This window comes from Pleurodeles waltl, chromosome 1_2 (assembly GCF_031143425.1).
Source record: "Pleurodeles waltl isolate 20211129_DDA chromosome 1_2, aPleWal1.hap1.20221129, whole genome shotgun sequence".
NCBI lineage: Eukaryota > Metazoa > Chordata > Amphibia > Caudata > Salamandridae > Pleurodeles > Pleurodeles waltl.
The window spans coordinates 660784125-660797619 of NC_090437.1; the positions used below are offsets into that span (position 1 = coordinate 660784125).

At 42.7% G+C, this 13495-nt stretch overlaps 1 protein-coding gene across 1 annotated transcript in view; it reads right to left on the reverse strand.

Annotated features, from left to right (window-relative positions):
- Positions 1 to 13495, reverse strand: part of FREM3 (FRAS1 related extracellular matrix 3) — a 202649-nt gene that overhangs the window by 69943 nt on the left and 119211 nt on the right. Inside the window, exon 6 of the mRNA XM_069242596.1 lies at positions 5899 to 6150. Within this exon, the coding sequence (XP_069098697.1) occupies positions 5899 to 6150 (252 nt within the window). The remainder of the gene's footprint in view (positions 1 to 5898; positions 6151 to 13495) is intronic.

The window sequence follows — 13495 nt, forward strand, 5'->3', positions numbered from 1 at the left end:
GCTTACAACAAAGATAAGCATGAATAATACAATGAACACGTTCAGCAAAATCCTGAATTGTGCTTTTCATCTAATGGCTCTGGCCAATTTAAAAACAAATATTATTAAAAAAAATGCAGACATTCCTGACAGACAACAGAATTCTGTTCTTCTGTACTCAGAAGTTCGCACCAAGATTGGTCCTGCGACTACAAATATTGGTGATGACATCATTGATGAAGACTGTGGAATCACGTTGGCACGGGCAGTGCTGAACCACTGCACTGCGTTTGGCAGCTTGGGTCATGGAAGTGGCCTGAAAGGAGCTTGGGAGTGCCCAGGGTCTCTCAAGGTCGAAAGCGAGGCTCCTTATCCCCTTGAGTTACTCAAGTGACCTTTGACTGTGACGGCACGTGGAGCAAGCTCAAACACCTTGACACCCATAATGAAATGTTCACAAAGTGGGACTCTAACAAGATTGTGCCTTTGCCGGACATGACGTATGACAGCGGACTTTATTGTTACAAATTCTTGGTTTGAACACACGCTCAATCTCCAGGGATATGGCATATTTTTGCTTGTCAAAACACTGAGTGATTTGTAATACTTTTGTTATACTTGTGTAGCTACCCCCTTCACAAGTTTTACACAGACCACAGAACGAAACACATTATTCAGTGTCGACATTTTCTAACACGTATAAGAATGCACTAAATGGCAACCATAATTTGTGCTTGTTGTTTCCGGCATTTATTTTTGAGGACTGGCACTTATTTTTCTGCCTCAAGCATTTATTCCGAGCAAAAGACACATATGGGAAAGACGGATGAAGAGAAACAACAAAAAGCGTCACAATGGGAGAAAGCAGAAAGGTGCAAGAGTGCAATGAATGCAACAGACACTTCAGTTTTATCTCAGCCCTTCCGTTATCCATATCATATGTGTACTTCTCGTGACACTGGTTCTGCTGTTTGACATGGAAAACACATTTTGCGTTTTATATCTTATCTGAAAATCATTTATGAGGAAAAACTGTATCTATTTGAACTATACAGCCACTCAGGTTCTTTCATTAAACACATGGTCTCCCTGTCTTAAAGCTTGGAAATTGTTACTCGGCCCCCTCTCTCTAAAATGCACATACCTGGTCAAAAGCTCCTATCTGAAACGTATTTCTCTCTCCCGCACGCACGAAAAATGCGTTCTTTATGTTGAGCTCGGGCCAGCCCAGGAAGGCTCGACTTCCAGGTATCGCACATCTGACCGTGTCTAGTTTTACTGCTGGCTCCAGATTCATCTTTCACGCGCTCTTCTTGTCAGGGCCCTGCCCGCCCTCCACGCGCTCTCCTCAGGTGACAGGCCGAGCCCGCCTCGAGATGCGGGGCGGATAAATCTTCCTCCTGATTACCGGCCACTGGCACCACTGCCTGTCAGCAGGGCTGGCTGCAGACGCAGCACGTCAAGTCATGAATGTGGAGCATTTAGACCACCGCGTGCCATGTGCCGCCTCAGTGTGACCTTTCACCCTACAGGAAGGTCCGCACACGGACACTGTCGCCGAGCACTGAACGTGCCTCCGGAAAACATTATCCGCAGCTGACAACTTTCCCACCACTGAGAGAGGCAACTCCACGTCACATAGAATCAATTTTATCAACGTGTTAAGTTCCCAGGTTTAAGTGAAAAGCATCAGTCAACATCCCAATAAAGCGCGTGGACGGGCTGCAAAGTGTTCAAAGTCAGGTGGCCAGCATATGCTGGCACCTGTGGGCACGAGCTCACGTCAAACCAGGCTTGGAACGCTGGCTGCCTTTGGATGTGAGGCTCAGGTTCAATGTCCTCTGCACTCTCCACAAGACCTACGGACATTGGCCAATTCATTTAAAAAACATAAGTGCCTGGGCCCAAGATATTACACATCGGTTTATCGCACCAGCACAGCCCGCATGTCACTTTAAACTGCAGTTTAAAGTCTTAGTTTTATTAATGTTTTAAAGACATTTTAAATAGCTAAATGCACCACTAATGAACTCTGCTTAAAAATACACACAGAACGCCCCCATGCGGTGGTTTCTCATAAACACGTGCTGGTGTTTACAAATGAAGTGCTGGTGCAGAGCAACGGCGAACATCAGAACAAATTAAGCACTGTCTATATGGGAAAAGGACTAGTGTACCTTCAAAAACTAGTACTTCTTTTGCGCAACCAAGGGAATCCTGTGCCATGTAAAGTCGCAGCTCAATACCAACAAACCCTCAAAGGGGGAAACACAGAAAAAGGCTGTGGAACCATATGCATCCTGGCCTAAAGCCAGAACCACATTGCATTACTGTCGGGAAAAAAACAGAAAAAACAAACTGTTTGGAATCTCCTACAACTGAATGGGATGCATTTGAGGTCTATATTGAATTTAACTTGCATATATATAGTGCTTTCTACCCTTGACAAGTTGTTGAATTGCTTTACAGCAAGTGCCCACTAGCCGGGAGCCCAAAGTTAGTGGCCAACCCATTCATATTGGGGATTAGCCTTGTGGCCTCAATGTGTATTTACTCCAGTTTTTTAGGTATATTAATGACTAAGGTGTGGTAATTAAAGGGGTTATGTGGGACCAAATGATTGATGATCTAAGCATATCTGATTGGGGCTCACCTCTCATCATTTAATCTAATTTCTCCGTCAGCACTATATAGGGCACTTAGAGCCATATGTACAAAAGCTTTTTCCCATAGACACAGAATGGGTAAAATCCTTTCGTACATCTGACCCTTGCTCACTTACAGCACTCTAAAGTAACCAAAAGGTTAGGTGTAGTGCACTATAAGGCTCTTTAATAAATAAATAAACATACAGTTCACCTGTTCCAGATTACCTCTCGAATTAACTACAACTACTATAGAAAGTTGTCATCAGTGTGCTCCTACATCAAGAGGAAAATAGATTGTGACTAAAATTAAAGCATGGTGTGAAATTAGAACGGGGTAAATGGAAAACCCACAAGTTTGTAACAAACCCACACATGCTGTGATGTTCTAGAAAATATATCTTCTACACCAGCAGACGATAGCACATAACTTGGTATAAGACCTATCCTTCCTGGGTATGGAGTTCTTGAGCCAGCCTAGATTTCACCAGTTAGTGGGGAGTTATGTAACTTGTTAGGTAATGTATATAAACTTGCAAAAAATGGGTAGATAAAAAAAGTTTCCCATGTAAACTCTAAAATGCAAAGGCTGAGAATTCTGATGAAAGGTTAATTTCACACTGAAGTTGTTCCTGTTCTATTGTGTTTTGATCATCTGTTCTTAGAGAAGTTGGGACAAACCACATTAGTATCTGCGGGGTCAACTTTTTTGAAAAGTTTGAGTAACCATTTTTGAAATTCATGTTGCCAAACAAAACGGAAGTTCACGAATTTGCAGTTTTTTGTTGCAAAGGATGGTAAGGCAACCATTTTTAGATGCTATTTATGACATTTTTTAGGAACCATTTATGAGATACATGGTGCAAAACAAGATGGAAGACGTTTTGCATTTTGCTCTTTGACGCAGGGAGTCTGACACAGAAGATCGATAAAAGGTGCAAACTCTTTTCTGCATGTCCATAGTCAGACTGACATCATTATAATTGTATGCTGTCCGAGAAGACGGCAACACACGAGAAAACCCTTTCCTGGGTCCCAAACAGGGGGGAAAAAGGCTGGGAGATTTTAAAGTCCAGACGAGGTGAGATCCGGACATCCAGTTAGGGGCCATTGTTCAGCGAGGCTAGCAAAGTCTGCAGGCGGCTTGAAAATCTGTTTTTCCTCGTTTTAATAACATTAGAATTTGAGCCACCCACCTGGCACTGGAAGCAGTTTGTGCATTGGATGGTTACAGATTTTATGAATGGATATTTTTTACTCGAGGAAGGTAAAACAATCCAGGCTTCAGATCACGGTAGGAAAACAGCTCTTTTCATTTCACAGTCAGCAGCTTAATTCCTCCTTTATCCCTCTTTCCTGTTCTCAGAACTCGATAAAATGAAGGAACCCCTCAGACTCCACTCATCCTCTTAAAAATAATTGCTTTTCGATGGTGCCCTTTCACTTAATTTGATTGTACAAATAACTTTCATAGCAGTGGGCCGGCAGAGATGGTATTTCCCCTGGAAGGACATGTACACGTTTCATAGCACTGAAGACCCATGAATAGGTTAACACGCATCCAACACATCACAGAGGACCCATAGAGTTGTGCATCATTGTGTTCACAACAGCATGCACGTCTAATTACGTGCCACGTCCTCATCTACCAGTATTTGTGAAACAGAGCATTGCACATACTTAGAACACAGTACACACATATATCATATAGTTGTCTAGCAACGAGTTTACAACATCATGAATCTCTAATTACACACCATGTGCAGAACATCTAACTGTACGTGTTATACAAAGCATTGAACAGACATAAAACGCAGCACATAGGACCAACATAGTTGCGTCTCAGTGTGTTCACAGCAGTATGTGTGCCTAATTACATGCCATGTGCTCATCTAACAGTATTTGCAAGCAGTATTGCACACACATCCAACACGGCACAGATATACCTTACAGTTGGGTATGAATGCTTTCACACATGTGTGCATTTCTAATTACACGCCAGGTGCAAAACATCTAACAGTGCATGTTAGACAGAACATTGCACATAGATCCATCAGAGAACAGATATACCATGCAGCAGAGTATCACCCTACTCACAACAGGAAGCAGCTTTAATTACATGCCATGTGCACACCATCTAAAAGTACGTTAGACAGTGCGCTGCACTGTTGCACGTGGTTATGTAGCAACAAATTCACAACATTACGCTTCTCCAATTACTTGCAATCTGTACATCAAAAAAGTACATATAAGAACAGTGTATGCACATCCAACACATCACAGCTATATCATATAACTGGGTATCAACATCTGGACGAACATACTCTCCACTTACCAGGCACTATCATACAGCAGAGCACATGAAGACAGAACGTTTAACTTACACCAAGCACAACACACATGTGCCATCAATTGAATACTATACACCACAGGAACACTTATAACCACACATTGTTTTATAAACACATATAGTCGGAGGACCATGGAGATGCCTGCCATCCTAGAAGATGTGTAAGGGATAAGGGAGAGCAGCACTGAGAACATAGGCCGGCTATTAATTCAAATTGACATATTCACCTAAGTTAAGAAATTACTCCTTCACACTCACAGCCCACCTTCAGGATCCAAATCAGACTACGGTCTCTGATGGAAGCATTTCAACAGTTTGGAAAGTAACCTCACGACAGTCGAAAGCTGTGTGGCGGTATGCCAATGTCAAACTCTGTGTTGTACAAGCGCTGTAACATAACACTATGTACACTTGCTCTTTCTTGGGCACTCTCTATGCTGCTCACAAACTATATTGTGCATCTGGCAACTGAATGCTAGATAAAGGAATGGCAACTTTTGTCTTGCTGAGGATTGTGTTAACAGATCTGCTGTTGTAATAAGTTTTGATTTTTCACTTTGAAATTCACAGTTTTAACCAATCAAAAATATGTAATTCTGGACTACTTACATACACTTATATAATGTGGGTGGAATCCCAGATATGCTCTAAAAGGCCCAATAAAATAAGAAATAACAATTTTTCAATTCTAATGCCAGCAATAAAACAAAGATTAGTTCTGACAAATTTCCACATGCACACTAGCAAAAGATCCATCATAAATCTGCTGATCGAAGTTCAGAAAGGTGGATGGTACATTATCGTACAACATTTGTTGATACCAAATATGCTCTCAATCCTGAACGGCAGCAAACAACTTTAGGTGGCAATTTCGCACAATGTTATTTTACACAGTATATCAGTTATTCCTTGGTTGTCACTCACCATCATCAGTGTCAGCTAGGATCACCACTTTGGTACTGGGGAATTCCGAACCAACCTGACCACCCATGGGCATGCTGAGCGTGACGTTGAAGGTCTCGTCTTCCTCGTAAAGGGAGTCATCAATGATAATAATGCGGCACGTTTTTGATGTCTCGTCCTTGTCAAAGCGAATGATGCTGGTGTGGTCCTCAGGGCGGCTTATGTAGTCTGAATACGATAATACAGATGAAGGAACAGTTCCTGAAGCCGAACCTGTAAAGAGAAAGCCAGAGACAGTGGTATTGATTAGGTTATGATAAATGAGAGCCTCCAATCCCCGTAGAAAAGCCAAACTCTTATTTCCTTAGTACAGACGACGTGTGATGTCTGTAGTCACCTGTAATAAAAAAAAATGACATAGCTGCTCAACTGTAATAAATTATTACAGTTGAGTTCTTATGTCGCAATGCATTTTGCCGGAGTCAGCAGCCGAGGGGACGGACAGGACGAGGAGCACAACTGAAGCTGCAGTTTAAACAAGAAAAACACAACTCAGCTTCTCCTTCTTCTGCTCTGTTTTTTTTCTAGATAAACAGTGATTAGCAGAAAGGAGACATTTATGGCAACATATTTATTTTTTGCATGCACGTTATTATAGGAAAACATCTGGCTACATGTTGTACGTGTTTCTGAGCTACAGCATTTTTAAAATCTGACTTTTATTAAACTATCTAACTGCTTTGTTGTGTGTTTAATTTCAGACTACTGATTCTATTTCCATTCTATCCGAGCTCGTTCATAAGAATGAACAGCACACCAAGTATTTAAGAGTTTTGTGGGAAGGTTGCTGATGTGCCCACATATTATAAGGAGCAAAGATCCCACTGCCATACATTATAAGGATTTTTCAAGTCACCACGATGTTCCATGACCTTATAAGTGACCTCTACCTTTAACCCCATCATTCGGTATGGTGATGGAAAACCTTGGTGACTTGCAATATCCTTATTATGGACAGTACATGGACAATTTTATTGCATATTTAACTTTTTGGGCAAAATTATTTATTTTTCATCTCAAGTTACGCAAGGAATCCCTGTAACGTGGCTACATGCTGGGCTTGCACCAGCCCTTGATTGGTTCAAGTCCAATGTTCATGGGAGTTTGTACAAACCAAAAAGTCTTGACTGCACACTGGTGGCCCGAGCTATGCTTGGGGCATGAGATGAACCAAATGTAAAGCGCCTGCTGGAATGACTACGCATTGTCATTAGGTGCACTTTGTACGTACCCTCCTACAACTCAAAGTGGTTCAAGAGGAAATAGTTAATCATTTTTTTTAATGACTCTATCTGCACTAAAATGACCACTTCAGGCATGAAAATGATGAGAACGAAACATTCTTTTCATAATGAATATTGATAGTTTCAATGAAACAAATCAGAACATTAAACAGAAGCTGACAGCAGATAGGGACCCCTGGGCACATTTGATCTGCGCAATCCGCTACACACATTAAACTGTTAGTGTCCAGCCCAGTCTTCATTCTCGCACGCCTATTACCCTACTGTGATAACACAAAAGATGCCATTGAGAAATCTATCTGCATCTCTGAAAAGTAGACTGGAAACATTCAGCTCCACGGTTTTCAGCTTGTCTGTGCCTTTACAGGGGCCGCCCATAGGCAATTCATTATTTCTGCCCAAAAAGGCGTATCCATTAGTTCAAATTGATTCGTTCAAGTCCTCTCATCATGTTTGTGGTGCCTAAATATTAAATTATGGTATTCATTGGAGAGCGCTCTCCCTCCCTAAATAACACTTTCCCTTGTAATCCGATGGCTAGCACATAGAAGTCCTGTCTACTCCTCTGAAGGGAACTACTGTTACTGGTTGCTGCATTGTGTCTTTCTCTGGAAGGCAAATAGGTGCACTTTAAAGCACATGGGGTTTAGGTGCAACGACTAACCCAATGCGGGAGCTAGATGGTTGGTGAATATGGGTCAAATAGTTTAACTGCTCCGATTTAGTGACTCCAAGAGATTTCATGTGATATTTTACTGAGTCGAATGCAAAGGTCAGGAAAATATCTCTTCAAAGTCAACCTGAAATGGTTAGATGGTATGATGGGTTCACCATATTGGTTAACATCCCTCTTATTTTGTTCTCGATTTGAGTGTTTGCCAACTCATATTTGCACGTACTTAATTTGTTTCTTTGTATTTTTTGTGTAACCATGTTATGCGGCTAGGATCGATAGGATAAGAAATGATACTTAACAGCAGCCCTGCTCGACGGCACAGACAACTAAGAATCACCAGTCATGACTATCTCTTCTCTCATTGGTGGGCCTAAGTGTCAAGGACATTACTACCTATGTTCACTACTTATTGTGAATATTTGCTACACAGTCACTGTCCTGGGAGGTGACTGGCAGGTGATATTAAGAAGATACCCGACGAAAGAAAGAACAAGTGGAAATGCTCATCTTTTAAGGATGCTGTTCCAGTATTTCATTCACACTCATCATTTCTTTGCCATTCTAAGACCATCATTACCAGTCATGTGGATCAGAATTGCTGTATGGAATTCTACTCCATCTGATCACGTGTGGGCAGCATCTGACTTGATTTTACCAGTTGATAATTCTAACTGTTTAACTCACATGAGGCAACAGCAGCCAAGCTTTGCCCCCCTGCTCCAGGCTGACATGTTTTTCTGGCACAGGAAGCATACAGGGCTGGACTGACTGTACCAGGCATCAGACCTTTCCCCAGCAGACTGGAAGGGTAGGGAGCAGTGCTTTTGTTACTGAGTGGCAGGTTTTGTAGCAGTCAGCAATTTTAAAACCACTGCAGATTTCCTTGTATATCCAACAGTTTTCAGGCAACAATAAAAGTGCCAAGATAACTGTGGTGATTATTATGCTTGCTGAACAGGGATTGGGGCTTTGTCTAGTGCCAGGTTTGACTCATCTAAGGTAGTGCTGAGGGTTAATATGCCTTCTGCACAGAATGTGTACTATGCAGATCATAGAACAGTACTTTATGTGCATAGCTCAGTGGGTTACTGCTTTTGACACAGAGATCCCTTTGGTACTGTGCAGTCCATAAATTACAATCATAATCTAGCACAGTCAGCTATGAACTTCCATTAACCAGCTGACTGCAAAATGCATGATACGGGTTAGAAAGTTATGGTTTTTTCCAGTCTTTGCAAAGTCGACCCTAACCACTGTGTTACGTTCTGAATCCTGAGTTTATACTTCCCCTGACAAAGTACTCTTAAAAATGCCTACCAATATGGATGGGATGTGAATCCTACACCTTTTAGTTTCCTTTATCTTATGAAATATTTTCTATACACTGATTTGTACACATATGATTCATTGTCTCTGTAAGCGTGTGTGTGATATAAAGTAGTCCAACAACCTACGCTGGTGGGAGAGGCGATAAAACAAATGAAATACATATGAGAGAGGGCTATGCAGAAAGGAGAGGCACTATTGGAGGGTGATGGTGAGGGAATCATTGAAGAGCCCCAATAAAGATTGCAGTATAATGGTGCACTGTAAGGTCATCATTTACTATGCTTTAAAAACTAGTGCAACTGAATATATAATGAAAAATGTGTTGTAGAGTGCACAGTTTTTTTCCATTTTTCTCAAATATTCTTGGAGGAAGAACCCCCTAAGCCCTATTGTAGTCATCAGGCTCACTCACTATGCACGGTATGGGGGCTGGTCTGACAAAATTTGCCAGGGCTCCTTTGGGTTCCCAGTCCGGCCCTGGAAGCATGCAATCCTCCTCCCAGTTACAAATATCTATATTTTTCCCTTCCTTAACGCTCCCTTCATTCTCACTCCAGAGAAACCCCTCTACAGGTTTGCCACCTGCTCAGAGCAGGGATAAAGGGTGGTATATGTGTGTGTTAAACACCTCGAATTAATACACTGTAATTCTGTGTCCACACAGTTATTCCACATTCCAAGGGGTTCAACTTGTAACAGGCGGAACTCCATGCAGAGAAACCTGCCGGCATCTCTGCATGGAATTTCACCTAACTTGTAATCAGAGCCTATGTTATGATGTCTTTCTATATACTGTTTGTGAAAAGCAGCCAAAAGATAAGTCTTGGTCAATGAGACATCGGGTACCTCTATATGGAATCAACTCTGTTAATTCATTTTAAATGTACACTTAAGCAAAATAGTAAGAATGATAGGCTGGCAATGTTGGCGAGGTATCGAAATGAAACAGAGAAATTGTGAGGGTTGAGCAGAGCTCATGCTGGCTGTAGCTATAGGGGCATCTGAGAAGAGATACTGAAGTCCAACCAGGCAGCAGACCGGAGCCTAGTACACAACAAAGATGCTGACAAGCCTTGTTATCCGCGGTACCTGTCTGATAAAGGAACAGTCGGCCATTGAATCGGGACTTGCTGTAGCACTCCGCATGCCTTCCTTACCGCGATAACCGCAGGAAATGGGGAAAGAAGCTTTTAGAAGAAAGCCTGACGCTGTACTTCAAAAACACAGGCCCCACATCCGAGCCCCAGCTCCTATTTTTCCTGCTCAAGGAGCGTGCAGAATGTTGCTATCACAGACTGCGATTAGCTGACAGACGTCTTCGACATGAAAAAGTATCCTTCCGCCACCCTTCACATGTCACTGGGCTTGGCTGACGGCCAGGGGCTGCCTTAACGTGTGTTTCACTTACAGTGCACCCACCCACTTATCTTTATTAAATCTCTGCTGTACCGAGGTTCACTGAGGGCGCATCAGACGCCACTGGCTCTTTTCATGAGACCCTTGTGTCAGTGCCTACGTCATGTGACAGGCCCTCTTCAGCTGCGGTCAAGCTTTAATCAGTAAGTCCGGTCCCTTTGGCCTTTCGGGCAAAAACGTCACAGAAAAAAGGACTTCCATCCAGCTTTAAAAGTTAAAATATTAAAATGTACTATAAAAAGCCATAAGAATTGTAGGGGGATTCATGTGACGCCTAGGCCATGACTTGAACGTGGAGAGGTTAAAGTGCTGCAAGAAAGTGCTACAATAAGGAGCTGCTGGTGGTGGATGGGGCAAGGGGTGAGGGACTGCTACAGACCCATTTGAGCGTGAGGTCAGACTTGTGGGTATCTAAAAAAACATAGGGCCTGATTACAACTTTGGAGGAGGTGTTAATCTGTCCCAAAAGTGACGGTAAAGTGACGGATATACCACCAGCCATATTACAAGTCCATTATATCCTATGGAACTCGTAATACGGCTGGTGGTATATCCGTCACATTTGGGACGGATTAACACCTCCTCCAAAGTTGTAATCAGGCCCATAATATAGTATTTGTAAAATTAAGCATTTGACATTCCTTGCAACTCTCATGGAGCCTTCCATCTTGGATCCCGGATTTGCTGGGACAGTCCCGGCTTTTCAGCAGCCGTCCCGGCAGATTTCGGAAACTTGGCTCATGTCCCGGTTTTGGAGGGGGGTCGACTGAAAATAGTGAGAGGCACTTTTTTAGGTGTCCCAAAGCAGGGCTAGTTAGCAGTTGTTATAAGTAAGCAAATTAATTACAGGTATGATTTTTTTTTTTTTTTTAAACATTTTATTTATTTTCTTAGTGCCTCTTCTGCATTCCGATGTTGATTATAGCTGTCATTCTGCGACGCTCCGTTGGTGTAAAAATGTAGTCCTTTTTCTATTTTCGGAAAATTGGTATTGGTGCTCAATATCTGGTCACTCTACATCTTGTGGATCTCCATTAGCTTCCACTAGCCACACGCCTCCTGCTGGTGCCCTCTTTTTCTGCACCAGCTTTTACTTCTGTTAGTCTACGCACATTCTCAATGTCTACATAGGCAGTTTTTCAATATTGCTGTCCTGATGTTGGCAGGAGTTTCTTCCCAGCTACGTAGTGGAGCTCTCCTGGGTTCTCTTCACAGTTATTTAGGAAGAACATAAACCAAGGATGTTTACTGCTCTATCTTGTTCGTGCTGCTTTAGCATTCCAGTCTTTCTAAGTGTAGGATCAATGTTGGGTAACTCTGCGACCCATAAATGTCATCACAAGTGTAACATTTAGCTTCTGCTTTAAATATAAGCAATCTAATAGTCTATTGTAACTGTGTTAATTAAAGGGGCCAGCCAGTGAACGATTTCACTGTACCTCTCAAAACTCAAGCAGACGTCATTGAACAAATGAGTATGTAGGAATGCATGTTGTTGGTGATCGTTAGTGATGCAAGAGTGGGTAAAGAGAACAGTTTTTTCCTTTAGAATCCATGACCTTTAAGGACCAGGATGGTACTTTTTCCAGTGGTGGCTGCCGCCAGTCTAAAGTAGTGGGGTGGAATTAGGGAAATATTAAAACAACAACAACAACAAAAAACGTACCTGTCGCTCCCGATCCCACTGCCAGCCGCCTCCATCGCTCATCTCTTCCCGGCAGTCACTGGTGCAAAAAGCACAGGCTCCCAATCGAGATGCTGCTCTCATGCTATATCCCAAGCATGAGAGCAGCGCCAGGATTGGACTGAGCGGGCTGGTCTGATGCTCGCTCAACACAGGGAGCCTGTTCCATTTCTCCCCTGTTTGTGTAACAGAGCTGGGCTGGAGAAATGTAAGTGCACCTGTCGAGCTGACCAAACCAACATGCACACTTTACAGTGCCCACCACTCCTCCTCCCTGCTGTGACCCGTCCCATCCCGCCCTAGACTTCCATGGCTCAATCAGAAGGAAAAATAGAATGATAATACATTTGTTTTATTATCATTTTATTTTCATTTGCTGGCACTGAGCGAGGGAAGGGAACACTCCTCAGCTATTATGGAGGAGCCGCCCCTGACTTTTTCAGATCAAACTCTACACCAACAGGAAGTCCTGGTCTACCCTGTGCTGAGTTCTTGCTCCACTCCAGAAGAGGCACACTAAAGGACGGATATTCTTTCATCCTATCGAACAGGATTCCTCACTAGTTATAAATGGCAAATCGGACTACATCAGCATTGATGATGCCTTTCCACAGAGGCTTCTCTGAGCAATAATACCAGTCTGAGTGAAATGCAGATGTTGTTGGGCGAGTGCTCTTGCACGGCACGGAATAAATTACTAAAACCACAGCAAGGGTGCAAGAGAACAGTTTCCAGTGGTGGCTAGACCCACAGGAAAATGGGGAGATTTCTTGAAATGCTTTTGTCTATAATAGGCCTAAGATAAGGCCAGTAATGTGAATGACCCTTCCCAAACCATACCACACCTATGCAGGCCACAATCTGTCAGGGAATCCTGGCCCCATCTCTGTATGGACCAGTCCTAGCCACAGCAATTTGCAACACGTATGTCAAAGAAGCTATTTTCCTCTGGCACTTCTGAAATCTCAGTTAGTGCTAGACTTTCTGTAAGTGTCCTGACTCTAAGATACCTCCTTGTGACAGGAACTGGATTATGGTCTTTTGACGGAAGCAGGTATCACTCCCATTGTCCTTGAGCTCATTGACTGCAGGGGCAGGCTTTCCACAAGCACTGGAGGTCTCATCAATACATTTCTGTACATTAATTTTGTTACTTAGTATTTTCACTGCAGACTCCTTCTTGGGCAGACTTGTATATCGTTTAAGAGA